Source organism: Salmo trutta, chromosome 12 (assembly GCF_901001165.1).
Source record: "Salmo trutta chromosome 12, fSalTru1.1, whole genome shotgun sequence".
NCBI lineage: Eukaryota > Metazoa > Chordata > Actinopteri > Salmoniformes > Salmonidae > Salmo > Salmo trutta.
In genome coordinates this window covers 96960777-96979655 of record NC_042968.1, presented here as the reverse complement: position 1 = coordinate 96979655, position 18879 = coordinate 96960777, and the positions used below count along the sequence as shown (strand labels likewise).

Genomic DNA, 18879 nt, shown 5'->3' with positions numbered 1-18879 from the left:
CCTTTGTTTTGTTGACATTGAGTGTGAGTTTATTTTCCTGACACCACACTCCGAGGGCCCTCACCTCCTCCCTGTAGGCCGTCTCATCGTTGTTGGTAATTAAGCCTACCATTGTAGTGTCGTCTGCAAACTTGATGATTGAGTTGGAGGCGTGCATGGCCACGCAGTCATGGGTGAACAGGGAGTACAGGAGAGGGCTGAGAACGCACCTTTGTGGGGCCCCAGTGTTGAGGATCAGTGGGGTGGCGATGTTGTTACCTACCCTCACCACCTGGGGGCGGCCCGTCAGGAAGTCCAGGACCCAGTTGCACAGGGCGGGGTCTAGACCCAGGGTCTCGAGCTTAATGACGAGTTTGGAGGGTACTCTGGAGTTAAATACTGAGCTGTAGTCGATGAACAGCATTCTTACATAGGTATTCCTCTTGTCCAGATGGGTTAGGGCAGTGTGCAGTGTGATTGCGATTGCGTCGTCTGTGGACCTATTGGGGCGGTAAGCAAACTGGACTGGGTCTAGGGTGTCAGGTAGGGTGGAGGTGATATGGTCCTTAACTAGTCTCTCAAAGCACTTCATGATGACGGAAGTGAGTGCTACGGGGCGATAGTCATTTAGCTCCGTTACTTTCGCTTTCTTGGGAACCTCGAAGCGAGCGTTTGGTAGGATCGTATCACTGGGCAGCTCTCGGCTGTGCTTCCCTTTGTAGTCTGTAATGGTTTGCAAGCCCTGCCACATCCAACGATTGTCAGAGCCGGTGTAGAACGATTTGATCTTAGTCCTGTATTGACGCTTTGGCTGTTTGATGGTTTGTCGGTGGGCATAGCAGGATTTATTATAAGCTTCCGGGTTAGAGTCCCTCTCCTTGAAAGCGGCAGCTCTAGCTTTTAGCTCAGTGCGGATGTTGCCTGTAATACATGGCTTCTGGTTGGGGTATGTACGTACAGTCACTGTGGGGACGACGTCATCGATACACTTGTTGATGAAGCCAATGACTGATGTGATGTACTCAATGCCACCGGAGGAAGCCCGTAACATATTCCAGTTTGTGCTAGCAAAACAGTCCTGTAGCTTAGCATCTGCTTCATCTTCTTTTTTATTGATCTAGTCACTGGTGCTTCCTGCTTTAATTTTTGATTGTAAGCAGGAATGAGGAGGATAGAATTATGGTCAGATTTGCCAAATGGAGGGCGAGGGAGAGCTTTGTATGCATCTCTGTGTGTGGAGTAAAGGTGGTCCAGAGGTTTGTTTTTTCCTCTGGTTGCACATTTAACATGCTGATAGAAGTTTTGTAAAATGGATTTAAGTTTCCCTGCATTAAAGTCCCCGGCTACTAGGAGCGCCACCTCTGGGTGAGCGTTTTCTTGTTTGCTTATGGTGGAATACCGCTCATTCAATGCAGTCTTAGCGCCAGCCTCTGACTGTGGTGGTATGTAAACAGCTACAAAGAATACAGATGAAAACTCTCTCGGTAGGTAGTGTGGTCTACAGCTTATCATGAGATACTCTACCTCAGGCGAGCAATAGCTCGAGACTTCCTTAGATATTGTGCACCAGCTGTTATTTACAAAAATACATAGTCCCCCGCCCCTTGTCTTACCAGACGCCACTGTTTTATCCTGCCGATACATCATATATGTTGATAATGTCGTCGTTCAGCCACGACTCCGTGAAGCATAAAATATTACAGTTTTGATTGTCCCGTTGGTAGTTTAATCTTCCGCCTCGGTCATCTATTTTATTGTCCAAAGATTGCACATTGCAGAATGGAAGGAAGTGGGGGTTTATTCGATCGCCTACGAATTCTCAGAAGGCAGCCCGCTCTCCGGCCCCTTTTTCACCGCCTCCTCTTCACGCAAATCACGGGAATCTGGGCCTGTTCCCGAGAAAGCAGTATATCGTTCACGTCGGCCTCGTCAGGCTCTTAAAGGAAAAAAATGATTCTGCCAGTCCGTGGTGAGTAATCACAGTCCTGATGTCTAGAAGTTATTTTCGGTCATAAGAGACAGTAGCGGCAACATTATGTACAAAATAAGTAAAAAAATAAGTTATAAACGAACAACAAAACAATTGGTTGAACGTCTGCCTTATTCTCCGGCGCCATCTTAGCGTACAATGATACAATAACTATGAAGTTAAAGTGCAGACTGTCAGCTTTAATCTAAGGGCATATTCACACTTAACTACCCTGAGCAATATATTTACAAACATTACACTTGTATACCGGAGGCTAACAGGGTGTTCAGAGGCTAACATGGTGTTCAGAGGCTAACATGGAGTTCAGAGGGAACTACCAGAGGCTAACATGGTGTTCAGAGGGAAGTACCAGAGGCTAACATGGTGCTCAGAGGCTAACATGGTGTTCAGAGGCTAACATGGTGTTCAAAGGCTAACATGGTGTTCAGAGGCTAACGTGGTGTTCAGAGGGAACTACCAGAGACTAACATGGTATTGTCAATAAATGTCATTAGGAGCATATTCAGTGTGCAGGCTATTCTATTCTGCTCTAGTATACTTCATTATTATACTGGCTTAGGAAGACCACCAATAACTCTGAAATCTCCATCCCTAACTACAACATTTTCAGACAAGATAGAACGGCCAAAGGGGGCGGTGTTACAATCTACTGCAGAGATAGCCTGCAGAGTTCTGTCCTACTATCCAGGTCTGCACCCAAACAATTTGAACTTCTACTTTTAAAAATCCACCTCTCTAAAAACAAGTCTCTGACTGTTGCCGCCTGCTATAGACCACCCTCTGCCCCCAGCTGTGCTCTGGATACCATATGTGAACTGATTGCCCCCCATCTATCTTCAGAGCTCGTGCTGCTAGGTGACCTAAACTGGGACATGCTTAACACCCTGGCCATCCTACAATCTAAGCTTGATGCCCTCAATCTCACACAAATTATCAATGAACCTACCAGGTACAACCCCAATGCTGTAAACACGGGCACCCACATAGATATCATCCTAACCAACTTGGCCTCTAAATACACCTCTGCTGTTTTCAACCAAGATCTCAGCGATCACTGCCTCATTGCCTGCATCCGTAATGGGTCTGCGGTCAAACGACCTCCACTCATCACCATCAAACGCTCCCTGAAACACTTCAGCGAGCAGGCCTTTCTAATCGACCTGGCCCGGGTATCCTGGAAGGATATTGACCTCATCCCGTCAGTAGAGGATGCCTGGTTATTTTTTTTAAATGCCTTCCTCACCATCTTAAATAAGCATACCCCATTCAAGAAATTTAGAACCAGGAACAGATATAGCCCTTGGTTCTCTCCAGACCTGACTGCCCTTAACCAACACAAAAACATCCTGTGGCGTTCTGCATTATCGAACAGCCCCCTTGAAATGCAACTTTTTAGGGAAGTTAGAAACCAATATACACAGGCAGTTAGAAAAGCCAAGGCTAGCTTTTTCAAGCAGAAATTTGCTTCCTGCAACACAAACTCAAAAACGTTCTGGGACATTGTAAAGTCCATGGAGAACAAGAACACCTCCTCCCAGCTGCCCACTGCACTGAGGATAGGAAACTCTGTCACCTCTGATAAATCCACTATAATTGAGAATTTCAATAAGCATTTTACTACGGCTGGCCATGCTTTCCACCTGGCTACCCCTACCCCGGTCAACAGCACTGCACCCCCCACAGCAACTCACCCAAGCCTTCCCCATTTCTCCTTCTCCCAAATCCAGTCAGCTGATGTTCTGAAAGAGCTGCAAAATCTGGACCCCCACAAATCAGCTGGGCTAGACAATCTGGACCCTTTCTTTCTATAATTATCTGCCAAAATTGTTGCAACCCCTATTACTAGCCTGTTCAACCTCTCTTTCGTGTCGTCTGAGATTCCCAAAGATTGGAAAGCAGCTGCGGTCATCCCCCTCTTCAAAGGGGGGGACACTCTTGGCCCAAACTGCTGCAGACCTATATCTATCCTACCCTGCCTTTCTAAGGTCTTCGAAAGCCAAGTTAACAAACAGATCACAGACCATTTCGAATCCCACCGTACCTTCTCCGCTATGCAATCTGGTTTCAGAGCTGGTCATGGGTGCACCTCAGCCACGCTCAAGGTCCTAAAAGATATCTTAACCGCCATCGATAAGAAACAGTACTGTGCAGCCGTATTCATTGACCTGGCCAAGGCTTTCGACTCTGTCAATCACCACATCTTCATCGGCAGACTCAACAGCCTTGGTTTCTGAAATTATTGCCTCGACTGGTTCACCAACTACTTCTCCGACAGAGTTCAGTGTGTCAAATCTGAGGGCCTGTTGTCCGGGTCTCTGGCACTCTATGGGGGTGCCACAGGGTTCAATTCTTGGGCCGACTCTCTTCTCTGTATATATCAATGATGTCGCTCTTGCTGCTGGTGAGTCTCTGATCCACCTCTACGCAGACGACACCATTCTGTATACTTCTGGCCCCTCTTTGGACACTGTGTTAACAACCCTCCAGACGAGCTTCAATGCCATACAACTCTCCTTCCATGGCCTCCAACTGCTCTTAAATACAAGTAAAACTAAATGCATGCTCTTCAACCGATCGCTGCCTGCACTTGCCCGCCCGTCCAGCATCACTACTCTGGACGGTTCTGACTTAGAATATGTGGACAACTACAAATACCTAGGTGTCTCGTTAGACTGTAAACTCTCCTTCCAGACTCACATAAAACATCTCCAATCCAAGGTTAAACCTAGAATTGGCTTCCTATTTCGCAACAAAGCATCCTTCACTCATGCTGCCAAACATACCCTCGTAAAACTGACCATCTTACCGATCCTCGACTTTGGCGATGTCATTTACAAAATAGCCTCCAACACCCTACTCAACAAATTGGATGCAGTCTATCACAGTGCCATCCGTTTTGTCACCAAAGCCCCATATACTACCCACCACTGCGACCTGTACGCTCTCGTTGGCTGGCCCTCGCTTCATACTCGTCGCCAAACCCGCTGACTCCAGGTCATCTACAAGACCCTGCTAGGTAAAGTCCCGCCTTATCTCTGCTCGCTGGTCACCATAGCAGCACCCACCTGTAGCACGTGCTCCAGCAGGTATATCTCACTTGTCACCCCCAAAGCCAATTTCTCCTTTGGCCGCCTCTCCTTCAGTTCTCTGCTGCCAATGACTGGAATGAACTACAAAAATCTCTGAAACTGGAAACACTTATCTCCATCACCAGCTTTAAGCACCAGCTGTCAGAGCAGCTCACAGATCACTGCACCTGTACATCATAGCCCATCTATAAACAGCCCAAACAACTTCCTCTTCCCCTTTTGTATTTATTTATTTATTTATTTTGCTCCTTTGCACCCCAGTATTTCTACTTTGCACACTCATCTACTGTCAAATCTACCATTCCAGTGTTTTACTTGCTATATTGTATTTACTTCGCCACCATGGCCTATTTATTGCCTTTACCTACCTTATCTCACCTCTTTTGCTCACATTGTATATAGACTTATTTTTCTACTGTACTATTGACTGTATGTTTGTTTTACTCCATGTGTAACTGTGTTGTTATATGTGTCGAACTGCTTTGCTTTATCTTGGCCAGGTCGCAGTTGTAAATGAGAACTTGTTCTCAACTAGCCTACCTGGTTAAATAAAGGACTTGTTCTCTACTAGACTACCTGGTTAAATAAAGGACTTGTTCTCAACCGGCCTACCTGGTTAAATAAAGGACTTGTTCTCAACTAGCCTACCTGGTTAAATAAAGGTGAAATAAAAATAAATTACAAAAAAAAAATTAAGATGTGGGGATTGATTGATGTATTTATTGGGTAAACAGATGAGTACACCCCTGAGGATAACACGTTAAAGTGATTCCTCTTGTTTCCACCGTGGTACCTGATGGATTTCACACAGACTAGACACAGCAAAGCAACATCCCTACAGTACAAAACAGCATAGAAAAACAAAGAAAGAAATGTTAGTATTACCACAAACTTTCCATTTCCAGGACTCCCCCGTGCTCATCGGTGAGATGGACTCTTCCGGCAGTCTGAATGCTCATTCGCTGCTGCATCTTAGCGAACGAATCAGGGCCAAGGCTGTGTTTCAGGTGGGTGGTTCAGATCTACCAGGAGGCCGTCATTGTAAATAAGAATTTGTTCTTAACTGACTTTCCTAGTTAAATAAATGTTAAATAAAATGAATAAACCCCAGTGCTAGACTGGCTTGTTTCAAATCGTACTCCAAGAACAGTTGACCGTGGTTACATAGCCAGTCAGTCCCAGGTCCTCCAGTCTCTAAAACGTCCCAGTGACATGTAAAACAAATTAACAAAGTCTCAGGGATACTTTACATAGCATCAGTAGAGTGTGTGTGTGTGTGTGTCTGTGTGTGTGTGTGTGTGTGTGTGTGTGTGTGTGTGTGTGTGTGTGTGTGTGTGTGTGTGTGTGTGTGTGTGTGTGTGTGTGTGTGTGTGTGTGTGTGTGTGTGTATAGACCCAGCAGGCTCAGTTCATGACGTGGCAGTTTGAGACGGAGTACAGAGGAAGTGACTTCACAGCTGCTGTTACCATGGCGAACCCTGATGTCCTACGGGAGTCAGGTAGCTGAGTGTATTTCTATGATAATGTGTGTCTCATTATAATATATATGATAATGTGTGTGTCTCATTATAATATATATGATAATGTGTGTGTCTCATTATAATATATATGATAATGTGTGTGTCTCATTATAATATATATGATAATTGTCACAGCTGTCTTCAGGAAAGGACCAAAATGCAGCAGAGTTAGTGTTCGTCATCTTGAATTTAATAGAAAGAACACTATAACAAAAACAAACTGAGCAAACTGACAGCCAACAGTCCTGTCAGGTGCAACCACACTAAACAAGAAACAATTACCCACAACCCCAAAGAAAAACACACACTCCTATATAGGACTCCCATTCAAAGGCAACTCAACACACCTGCCTTCAATTGGGAATCCTAATCACCAACACAACCTTTCACACACACAAAAACCCTGCCACATTCTGACCAAAACTAATCCAATTGCTCCCTCTGCTGGTCAGGATGTGACAATAATGTGTGTGTCTCATTATAATATATATGATAATGTGTGTGTCTTATTATAATATGATAATGTGTGTGTCTCATTATAATATATATGATAATGTATGTGTCTCATTATAATATACATGATAATGTGTGTGTCTCATTATAATATATATGATAATGTGTGTGTCTCATTATAATATATATGATAATGTGTGTGTCTCATTATAATATGATCGTGTGTGTGTGTGTGTGTGTGTGTGTGTGTGTGTGTGTGTGTGTGTGTGTGTGTGTGTGTGTGTGTGTGTGTGTGTGTGTGTGTGGGTAGTGATCCTGGTAGCTCACTTCCTCCAGAGTGTGTGTTCAGGGCTGGTGTTGGGAGGAGAGCTGGTCTACCACAGAGGAAGACATGAAGAGGGAGGGATTCTCACCCTGGCTGGACAGTACTCAGGTATTATATATATAGACACATTTTATAAATATATATATATATATATAGACACATTATAATTTGGGTGGTTCGAGCCCTGAATGCTGATTGGCTGACAGCCGTGGTGTATCAGACCGCATACCACAGGTATGACAAAAACAACATTTATGACGTTGGTAACCAGTTTATAATAGCAATAAGGCACCTCGGGGGTTTGTTGTATCTTGCCAATAAACCACAGTTAAGGGCTGTATCCAGGCACTCCGCGTTGCGTCGTGTCTAAGAACAGCCTTTAGCCGTGATATATTGGCCATATACCACACCCCCTCATGCCTTATTGCTTAAATATACACTACCGTTCAAAAGTTTGGGGTCATTTTAGAAATGTCCTTGTTTTCCATGAAAACATACATGAAATGAGTTGCAAAATGAATAGGAAATATAGTCAAGATGTTGACAAGGTTATAAATAATGATTTTTAATTGAAATAATAATTGTGTCCTTCAAATTTTGCTTTCGTCAAAGAATCCTCCATTTGCAGCAATTACAGCCTTGCTGACCTTTGGCATTCTAGTTGTCAATTTGTTGAGGTAATCTGAAGAGATTTCACCCCACGCTTCCTGAAGCACCTCCCACAAGTTGGATTGGCTTGATGAGCACTTCTTACGTACCATACGGTCAAGCTGCTCCCACAACAGCTCAATAGGGTTGAGATCCGGTGACTGTGCTGGCCACTCCGTTATAGACAGAATACCAGCTGACTGCTTCTTCCCTAAATAGTTATTGCATAGTTTGGAGTTGTGCTTTGGGTCATTGTCCTGTTGTAGGAGGAAATTGGCTCCAATTAAGCGCCGTCCACAGGGTAGGGCATGGCGTTGCAAAATGGAGTGATAGCCTTCCTTCTTCAAGATCCCTTTTATCCTATACAAATCTCCCACTTTACCTGCACCAAAGCACCCCCAGACCATCACATTGCTTCCACCATGCTGACAGATGGCGTCAAGCACTCCTCCAGCATCTTTTCATTTTTTATGCATCTCACGAATGTTCTTCTTTGTGATCCGAACACCTCAAACTTTGATTCGTCTTGTCATTAACACTTTTTGTCCAATCTTCCTCTGTCCAGTGTCTGTGTTCTTTTGCCCATCTTAATCTTTTCTTTTTATTGGCCAGTTTGAGATATGGCTTTTTCTTTGCAAATCTGCCCAGAAGGGCAGCATCCCGGGGTCACAAGTTGAGACTGGTCTTACGTTCTCCCCTCAGGTGTAGCTTGTCTGAGGAGGAGACGTAAATGCCTGGGCCTAAACACACCAGGTAACACGGATGAAATGGGAAGAAATGTGGGGTGCAATGGGCGATGAATAAATCAGACCACAACCAGAACTCAATGTTAACCCTCAGGGGATGTTTAGTAAATTATTTAAAATAAACAATATAACACACCCATAAATAATCAGTAAGAAATAAAACAACAAGGGAAGGTAAGAGAAGGGAATGTTTGGGATCGGGGTCCAAGTAATGAAAATAAACAAAAGGTCCCTCCTCTTCTACACACCTAATCCTTCCTAACACATTCTAAACCCTAACACACTGTCCTACCTGGTTCCAAAAAAATACAAGGGTGACACCCGCCCGGCTAACCTAGTGTATAAAACAATGGGTTATCTACGTGAGAATGTACACCCATGGGCAGATCTACCTTTTCCCTTCTCCAGGACCTAGGTAGGGTGGAGCGCCTCAGGAGGACAGGCTGAAACACGAACAAAGAAATTAACACAAATAGTCAAACAAAAAACAAGTGTCCTCTCTCTCTCCCCCCTCTCTTCTTCTCTTCTAACACGGCAAACAGATATCCTCTCTGTAATCCGCTACAGCCACGCCCACCATCGTTAGCCGCAACTCGGTACACCTGTAATGCCCAGGACACAAACACACTAACAGGGGAAAATGGGGAACAAGAAAAACGTAACACGTAACACTGGTGTTTTGCGGGTACTATTTAATGATGAAGCTGCCAGTTGAGGACTTGTGAGGCGTCTGTTTCTCAAACTAGACATTCTAACGTACTTGTCCTCTTGCTCAGTTGTGCACCGGGGCCTCCCACTCCTCTTTCTATTCTGGTTAGAGCCAGTTTGTGCTGTTCTGTGAAGGGAGTAGTACACAGCGTTGTACGAGATCTTCAGTTTCAGGTAGTCACCTGGAATGCATTTCAATTAACAGGTGTGCCTTGTTAAATGTTAATTTGTGGAATTTCTTTCCTTCTTAATGCATGTTGTGAGAAGGTAGGGTTGGTATACAGAAGATAGCCCTATTTGGTAAAAGACCAAGTCCATATTATGGCAAGAACAGCTCAAATAAGAAAAGATAAATGACAGTCCATCATTACTTTAAGACATGAAGGTCAGTCAATCTGGAAAATTTCAAGATCTTTGAAAGTTTCTTCAAGTGCAGTCATAAAAACCATCAAGCGCTATGATGAAACTGGCTCTCATGAGGACCGCCCCAGGAAAGGAAGACCCAGAGTTACCTCTGCTGCAGAGGATACGTTCATTAGAGTTACCAACCTCAGAAATTGCAGCCCAAATAAATGCTTCACAGAATTCAAGTAACAGACGCATCTCAACATCAACTGTTCAGAGGAGACTGCATGAATCAGGCCTTCATTGTGAAATGCTGCAAAGAAAACACTACTAAAGGACACCAATAAGAAGAAGAGACTTGCTTGGGCAAAGAAACACAAACAATGGACCTTAGAAGTATACTGAGTCAGAGAGAGTCAGCAGGTCATCAACACGCACCAGACTAGAGACTTGGTTTGTTTTACTTTAACAAACTACCTAGTTAGCTAATAAAAGTTTACAATAGTTTTCCTTTTCATATCTGGATCGTGGAAAACAGTTAGCGTTAACGCTGGGACCACTGATATATGTCCAGGGATCCTAGCTCAAACAAGTTGGTAATACACTGGCAAAGCAGCTAGCCTAGCTGCTAGCTATGAAGCTAGGCAGCCTGGTCTACTACTGCTGGATACCAAGCACGCTAATAGGGCTGAATCAGAGGACAGAGTTCGAAAGCTGTTTTCTGAGGAGCTGCAGCTGGATCAACAGGTAGAGCTGGAACGTGCTCACTGGTCTGGGAAACCAGGGAGCACTAGTGGTGAGAATGGAACCAAACCCAGGCCAATTGAAGTGAAATTACTCAGGTTCAAGGATAAGCTTGCAGTCTTTGAAAAAGCCAGATGCCTTAAAGGGTCCTTCATCAATGAGGATTTCTGAGATGCAGTCCGTCAAAGAAGAAAGGAACTAATACCAGCTATGAAGGCTGCAAGAGAATGAGGTGACATTATCAGATATGAAGGCTGCAAGAGAACGAGGTCACATTATCAGATATGAAGGTAAAACCCAGATTCCGACCACATCGGATAACCAATAGTATAATAGTTCCGCAGGGGCAGGCAAATAGACAGGTCAGGTCAGGGTCAGGCAGAGGTCAGTAATCCAGAAGTAGGGGAAAGGTACAGGACGGCAGGGTCAGGCAGGCGGGCTCAGAGACAGGCCAGGCAAGGGTCAAAACCAGGAGGGCGAGAAAGAGAGACTGGGGAAAAGCAGGCGCTGAGACAAACCGCTGGTAGGCTAGAACAAACAAGACGAACTGGCAACAGACAAACAGAATACCAGCATAAGTGCCCAGGGGATAATGGGGAAGATGGCGACACCTGGAGGGAGTTGGAGACAATAACAAAGACAGGTGAAACAGATCAGGGTGTGACAGACATAGCATACCTGAGGTATGACAAACTGGTTGTTCACCCTCCCTCCCAAGGAGTTAGGAGGAGCGACAGACACACACACACACACACACACATACTGACTGAGTATCTCTCACTCAGATTCCAACTGCTGATTCATGTTTGGACGTATAAATACAGTATTTATCTACCAAAGAAAAGTCTGTTAATTGTTAACTTGAATATATGTTTTTAAGGAACAAAATTCCTGAAATGTGCAGTCAAACAATATTCATGTATTGGCAATATCAGAGACTCACTTGGACTCTTATTTTGAGGATGCTGAGATCTCTATACATGGATACAATTTGTTCAGGAGGGACAGAAATAGATCTGGGAGGTGGAGTTGCAGTTTACATCCAGAATCATATTCCAGTAAAACAACGTCAGGACTTAATGTTGAATGGATTAGAGGCTCTATGGGTACAGGATGTTGAATGGATTAGAAGCTCTATGGATACAGGATGTTGAATGGATTAGAGACTCTATGGATACAGGATGGGTACAGGATGTTGAATGGATTAGAGGCTCTATGGGTACAGGATGTTGAATGGATTAGAGGCTCTATGGATACAGGATGTTGAATGGATTAGAGGCTCTATGGGTACAGGATGTTGAATGGATTAGAGGCTCTATGGGTACAGGATGTTGAATGGATTAGAGGCTCTATGGGTACAGGATCTGGAATGGATTAGAGGCTCTATGGGTACAGGATGTTGAATGGATTAGAAGCTCTATGGGTACAGGATGTTGAATGGATTAGAGGCTCTATGGGTACAGGATGTTGAATGGATTAGAAGCTCTATGGGTACAGGATGTTGAATGGATTAGAGGCTCTATGGGTACAGGATGTTGAATGGATTAGAGGCTCTATGGGTACAGGATGTTGAATGGATTAGAGGCACTATGGGTACAGGATGTTGAATGGATTAGAGGCTCTATGGGTACAGGTTGTTGAATGGATTAGAGGCTCTATGGGTACAGGATGTTGAATGGATTAGAGGCTCTATGGGTACAGGATGTTGAATGGATTAGAGGCTCTATGGATACAGCTGCATTTACCACGTTTGAAACCTATTGTAGTTGGTTTCTGCTATAAACCACCTAGTGCTGGTGTCAAATACACTGCTCCAAAAAATAAAGGGAACACTTAAACAACACAATGTAACTCCAAGTCAATCACACTTCTGTGAAATCAAACTGTCCACTTAGGAAGCAACACTGATTGACAATAAATGTCACATGCTGTTGTGCAAATGGAATAGACAACAGGTGGAAATTATAGGCAATTAGCAAGACACCCCAATAAAGGAGTGGTTCTGCAGGTGGGGACCACAGACCACTTCTCAGTTCCTATGCTTCCTGGCTGATGTTTTGGTCACTTTTGAATGCTGGCGGTGCTTTCACTCTAGTGGTAGCATGAGACGGAGTCTACAACCCACACAAGTGGCTCAGGTAGTGCAGCTCATCCAGGATGGCACATCAATGCGAGCTGTGGCAAGAAGGTTTGCTGTGTCTGTCAGCGTAGTGTCCAGAGCATGGAGGCGCTACCAGGAGACAGGCCAGTACATCAGGAGACGTGGAGGTGGCCGTAGGAGGGCAACAACCCAGCAGCAGGACCGCTACCTCCGCCTTTGTGCAAGGAGGAGCAGGAGAAGCACTGCCAGAGCCCTGCAAAATGACCTCCAGCAGGCCACAAATGTGCATGTGTCTGCTCAAACGGTCAGAAACAGACTCCATGAGGGTGGTATGAGGTGGGGGTTGTGCTTACAGCCCAACACCGTGCAGGACGTTTGGCATTTGCCAGAGAACACCAAGATTGGCAAATTCGCCACTGGCGCCCTGTGCTCTTCACAGATGAAAGCAGGTTCACACTGAGCACGTGACAGACGTGACAGAGTCTGGAGACGCCATGGAGAACGTTCTGCTGCCTGCAACATCCTCCAGCATGACCGGTTTGTCGGTGGGTCAGTCATGGTGTGGGGTGGCATTTCTTTGGGGGGCCGCACAGCCCTCCATGTGCTCGCCAGAGGTAGCCTGACTGCCATTAGGTACCGAGATGAGATCCTCAGACCCCTTGTGAGACCATATGCTGGTGTGGTTGGCCCTGGGTTCCTCCTAATGCAAGACAATGCTAGACCTCATGTGGCTGGAGTGTGTCAGCAGTTCCTGCAAGAGGAAGGCATTGATGCTGTGGACTGGCCCGCCCGTTCCCCAGACCTGAATCCAATTGAGCACATCTGGGACATCATGTCTCGCTCCATCCACCAACGCCACGTTGCACCACAGACTGTCCAGGAGTTGGCGGATGCTTTAGTCCAGGTCTGGGAGGAGATCCCTCAGGAGACCATCCGCCACCTCATCAGGAGCATGCCCAGGCGTTGTAGGGAGGTCATACAGGCACGTGGAGGCCACACACACTACTGAGCCTCATTTTGACTTGTTTTAAGGACATTACATCAAAGTTGGATCAGCCTGTAGTGTAATTTTCCACTTTAATTTTGAGTGTGACTCCAAATCCAGACCTCCATGGGTTGATGAATTGGATTTCCATTGATTATTTTTGTGTGATTTTGTTGTCAGCACATTCAACTATGTAAAGACAAAAGTATTTAATAAGATTATTTATTTCATTCAGATCTAGGATGTGTTGTTTAAGTGTTCCCTTTATTTTTTTGAGCAGTATATCTTGATGCAATTTGCAAAATGTTGGACAAAGTATCTGATGAAAATAGGGAAATATATTTTTGGGGAGATATGAATATTGATATTTTGAACACCAACTGTCCAATGAGAAAGAAACGTATTTCTGTTGCCATGTAACCTGACCCAAGTTATGACATCACCAAGCAAAACGTTCACTAATAGGTCTGGTATCACATCATCGATTTGTATCGATCACATTTTACTAACATGGCTGAACGTTGTTCTGAAGCTGTATCAGTGGCACTAGGTTACAGTGATCATAACTTGGTTGCAGTCACTAGGTTAACTGCAATACCCAAGGCTGGCCGTAAGGTAATCCACCGCAGGTCCTACAGAGGGTTCAATCAGGACTCACTCACTAGGTTAACTAAAATACCCAAGGCTGGCCGTAAGGTAATCTACCGCTGTCAGGGTTGGCTCAAGGAAGCAGGAGCGGTAGAGTCAAGCGCAGGAGACAGAAAATCCGTGAATACACTTTTAATGGGCATCCACTCAGTACGAAACAAGGTAGGGCAGGGCGCATAAAACAAATGCTCCAAAATCCCAGCCCAACACAAAGCAGGGACGCAGCCCACAATAACCTCTGCGAAAAAAACACAGGCCCCCCCCCCCGATGTCCAGGGGGGGCGGAGGAGGGACCTCCTGCACCTCATTTTCCTGCAGCGGACCAGCTACCACCGGCCTGAGGAGAGACACATGAAACGAGGGGTTAATACGATAATAAGAAGGAAGTTGTAACCTGTAACACACCTCGTTTATCCTCCTCAGGACTTTAAATGGCCCTACAAACCGCGGACCCAGTTTCCGGCAGGGCAGGCGGAGGGGCAGGTTCCAGGTCGAGAGCCAGACTCTCTCCTCTGGGGTAAACACGGGGGCCTCACTGCGGCGACGGTCAGCGCTCTCTTTTTGTCGTCCCCTGGCCCATTCCAGGTCTCCCTAGAGCGCTGGACCCAGTCCTCTACCGCAGGGGCCTCCGTCTGTCTCTGATGCCAGGGCCCCAGGACCGGCTGATAACACAACACACATTGAAAAGGCGACAGGTTGGTAGAGGAGTGGTGAAGAGAGTTCTGAGCCATCTCGGCCCATGGCATAAACCTCGCCAACTCCCCTGGCCAGTCCCAGCAGTAGGACCGCAGAAACCTGCCCACATCCTGATTTATCCTCTCTACCTGCCCATTACTTTCGGGGTGAAAACCTGAGGTCAAACTGACCCTAAACCCCCAGTCGCTCCATAAACGCCCGCCACACCCGGGACGTGAACTGGGGGCCTCGATCAGAGACGATGTCCTCATGCACCCCGTAGTGCCGGAAGACGTGGGTGAATAGAGCTTCCGCGGTCTGCAGGGCCGTAGGAAGACCGGGTAAAGGGAGCAGACGGCAGGACTTAGAGAACCGGTCCACAACGACCAGAAATGCGGTGTTGCCCTGAGACGGTGGGAGATCGGTGAGGAAATCCACCCCCAGGTGGGACCATGGTCTCTGTGGAACAGGGAGGGGCTGTTATTTCCCTCTAGGCAGGTGCCTAGGAGCCTTACTCTGGGCGCACACCGAACAGGAGGAGACATAGCGCCTCACGTCCTTCACCAAGTTGGGCCACCAGTATTTCCCACTAAGACCACGCACCGTACGCTCAATCCCTGGGTGACCCGAAGAGGGTAGCATGTGCGCCCACTGGATCAACCGATCGCGGACTCCAAGCGGGACGTACTTACAACCCACGGTACACTAAGGAGGAGTAGGTTCCGCCCGTAACGCCCGCTCGATGTCCGCATCCACTTCCCAGACCACCGGTGCCACCAGGCAGGAGGCTGCAAGTATGGGAGTGGGATTGGTGGACCGTTCCTCGGCGTCATGGAGACGAGACAGTGTGTCGGCCTTAGTGTTCCGGGAACCTGGGATGTACGAGATTGTAAACTGAAATCGCGTAAAGAACATCGCCCACCTGGCTTGACAAGGGTTCAGTCTCCTCGCCGCCTGGATGTACTCCAGATTACGGTGGTCCAGATGAGAAAAGAGTGACGCGCCCCCTCAAGCCAATGTCTCCACACCTTCAGGACTCTTACCACAGCCAGCAACTCCCTGTCCCCCACATCATAGTTACGCTCCGCTGGACTCAACTTCTTAGAGAAGGCGGCACAGGGGCGAAGCTTGGGGGGCGTGCCCGAGCGCTGTGATAGCACGGCTCCTACCCCAGCCTCAGACGCGTCCACCTCCACTATGAATGGAAAAGAGGGATCCGGATGCGCCAGCACGGGAGCATCGGTGAACAAAACCTTCAGGCGACTAAAGGCCCTGTCTGTCTCCGCTGACCACCGCAACCGCACCGGGCCCCCCTTCATCAGTGAGGTAATGGGAGCCGCCACCTGCCCAAAGCCCCGGATAAACCTCCGGTAGTAATTGGCAAACCCCAAAAACCGCTGCACCTCCTTTACAGTGGTGGGAGTCGGCCAATTACGCACGGCCGAAATGCGGTCACATTCCATCACCACCCCAGATGTGGAAATGCGATACCCCAGAAAAGAGACGGCTGGCTTGGAGAACTCACATTTCTCAGCCTTGACGTATAGGTCATGCTCCACCAGTCGCCCAAGCACTTTCCGCACAAGAGACACGTGCGCAGCACGTGTAGTGGAGTAGATAAGAATATCATCGATGTACACCACTACACCCTGACCGAGCAGGTCCCGGAGAATCTCGTCCACAAAGGATTTGAAGACGGCGGGAGCATACTTTAACCCATACGACATGTCGAGGTACTCATAATGGCCAGATGTGGTACTAAATCCAGTTTTCCACTCGTCCCCAACTCGGGTACGCACCAAATTATACGCACTCCTGAGATCCAATTTCGTGAAGAAGCGCGCCCCGTGAAATGACTCCACCGCCGTGGCGATGAGTGGTAGTGGGTAACTGAAACCCACCGTGATGGAATTTAGACCTCTTTAGTCAATGCACGGGCGCAGACCCCCCTCCTTCTTCTTCACAAAAAAGAAGCTTGAGGAGATGGGTGAGTTGGATGGCCGAATGTATCCCTGCCTCAAGGACTCAGTGACGTATGTATCCATAGCCACTGTCTCCTCCTGAGACAAGGGATACACGTGACTACGGGGAAGTGCAGCGCCCACCTGGAGGTTTATCGCACAGTCTCCTCGTCGATGAGGTGGTAATTGTGTCGCCTTCGTTTTACTGAAGGCGATAGCCAAATCGGCATACTCTGAGGGAATGTGCACGTTAGAGACTTGGTCTGGACTCTCCACCGTAGTCGCACCGACGGAAACCCCTATGCATCTGCCCGAGCACTCCTTTGACCACCCCTTAAGAGCCCTCTGTCTCCATGAAATCTTAGGGTTGTGAGTGGCTAGCCAGGGGATCCCTAGTACCACCGGAAACGCAGGGGAATCAATGAGGAAGAGACTGATACTCTCCTCATGACCCCCCCGCATTACCATGACCAGTGGCCCAGTGACCTCCCTGACCAGCCTTGACCCTAGTGGTCGACTGTCTAGGGCGTGCACGGGGAAGGGTTGGTCCAACTGAACCAGGGGAATCCCTAACTTAGCGGCGACCCCACGGTCCATAAAACTCCCTGCCGTACCTGAATCGACTAGCGCCTTAAGCCGTGAGGGGAAAAAACAGGAAAGGACACTAACGCATACATGTGACTGACAGGGGGCTCTGGGTGAGGCTGGGTGAGGCTGGTGCTGACTCACCTGAGATGTCAAAGGAGTGCTCTGCCTGCCTTCTGGACTCCCGGGTGAGCTTCTCCAGCACCGGTCCACAGTGTACCCTCTGCGACCACAGGAGGTGCAGGAGCGGACTCCCCCTCCAGTCTTCCTGGCTGCAGCCCCCCCTATCTCCATAGGCATGGGAGCAGGAGGGCTGGGAGGTGGAATGAGCAGGGCCCGGTTCGGATGCCCGCGGGTGGCCAGCAGATTGTCCAGTCGGATGGACAGGTCAATCAGCTGGTCCAGGGTGATGGTCGTGTCCCGACAGGCTAACTCCCGGTGGACGTCCTCCCTCAAACTACACCGGTAGTGATCTATAAGGGCCCTCTCATTCCACCCCGCTCCAGCGGCCAGGGTCTGGAACTCTAGAGCAAAGTCCTGCGTGCTCCTCGGCTCCTGTCTCAGGTGAAATAGCCGCTCACCCGCCGCTTTACCCTCCGGGGGATGATCGAACACTGCCCGGAAGCGGCGGGTGAACTCCGGGTAGTTGTCCCTGGCTGAGTCCGGACTGGCCCACACGGCGTTGGCCCATACCCGTGAGACACGAGACGAGGACGCTGACACTCTCCTCCCCCGAGGGAGAGGGACGGACGGTCGCCAGGTATAACTCAGCTGGAGTAGGAAACCCTTACACCCAGCGGCCGTCCCATTGTACTCCCTGGGGGGGGGGCGAGTTTCACCCCGCTGGTATTGGGTGCTGGTTGGGGTGCAGGCTGTTGAGCCGCCGTGTTAGTGGGGCCGGGAGCGCTTCGGTCCCAACTCTCCATGCGTGCCAACACCTGGTCCATGGCGGTGCCCAGACGGTGGAGAAGGGCGGAGTGTTGGGCAACCCATTCCTCCATGGACGGGGCTGGCGCTGAAGCTCCTGCTGACTCCATCAATTCTGGTGCGTGATTCTGTCAGGGTTGGCTCAAGGAAGCAAGAGAGGTAGAGTCAAGCGCAGGAGACAGAAAATCTGTGAACACACTTTTAATGGGCATCCACTCAGTACGAAACAAGGTAGGGCAGGGCGCATTAAAACAAATGCTCCAAAAACCCAGCTCAACACAAAGCAGGGACGCAGCCTACAATAACCTCTGCGAAAAAAACACAGGCAGAGGGAAACACTCGTTCCTCAAACGAATTACGTCCTGACACAGAACAATCACGCACAAAACACAAACCTACCTAGCTAGACTAAATACCCCCCCCCCCCCCCCCCCCACTAACAACTAATACA

At 47.8% G+C, this 18879-nt stretch overlaps 1 protein-coding gene across 1 annotated transcript in view; it reads left to right on the top strand.

The window, feature by feature from the left end:
• Positions 1-18879, top strand: part of si:dkey-71l1.1 (Porin3_Tom40 domain-containing protein) — a 43394-nt gene that overhangs the window by 13987 nt on the left and 10528 nt on the right. The window contains exons 5-7 of the mRNA XM_029770430.1: positions 5964-6065; positions 6451-6556; positions 7341-7463. Coding sequence (XP_029626290.1) covers positions 5964-6065; positions 6451-6556; positions 7341-7463 — 331 coding nt within the window. The remainder of the gene's footprint in view (positions 1-5963; positions 6066-6450; positions 6557-7340; positions 7464-18879) is intronic.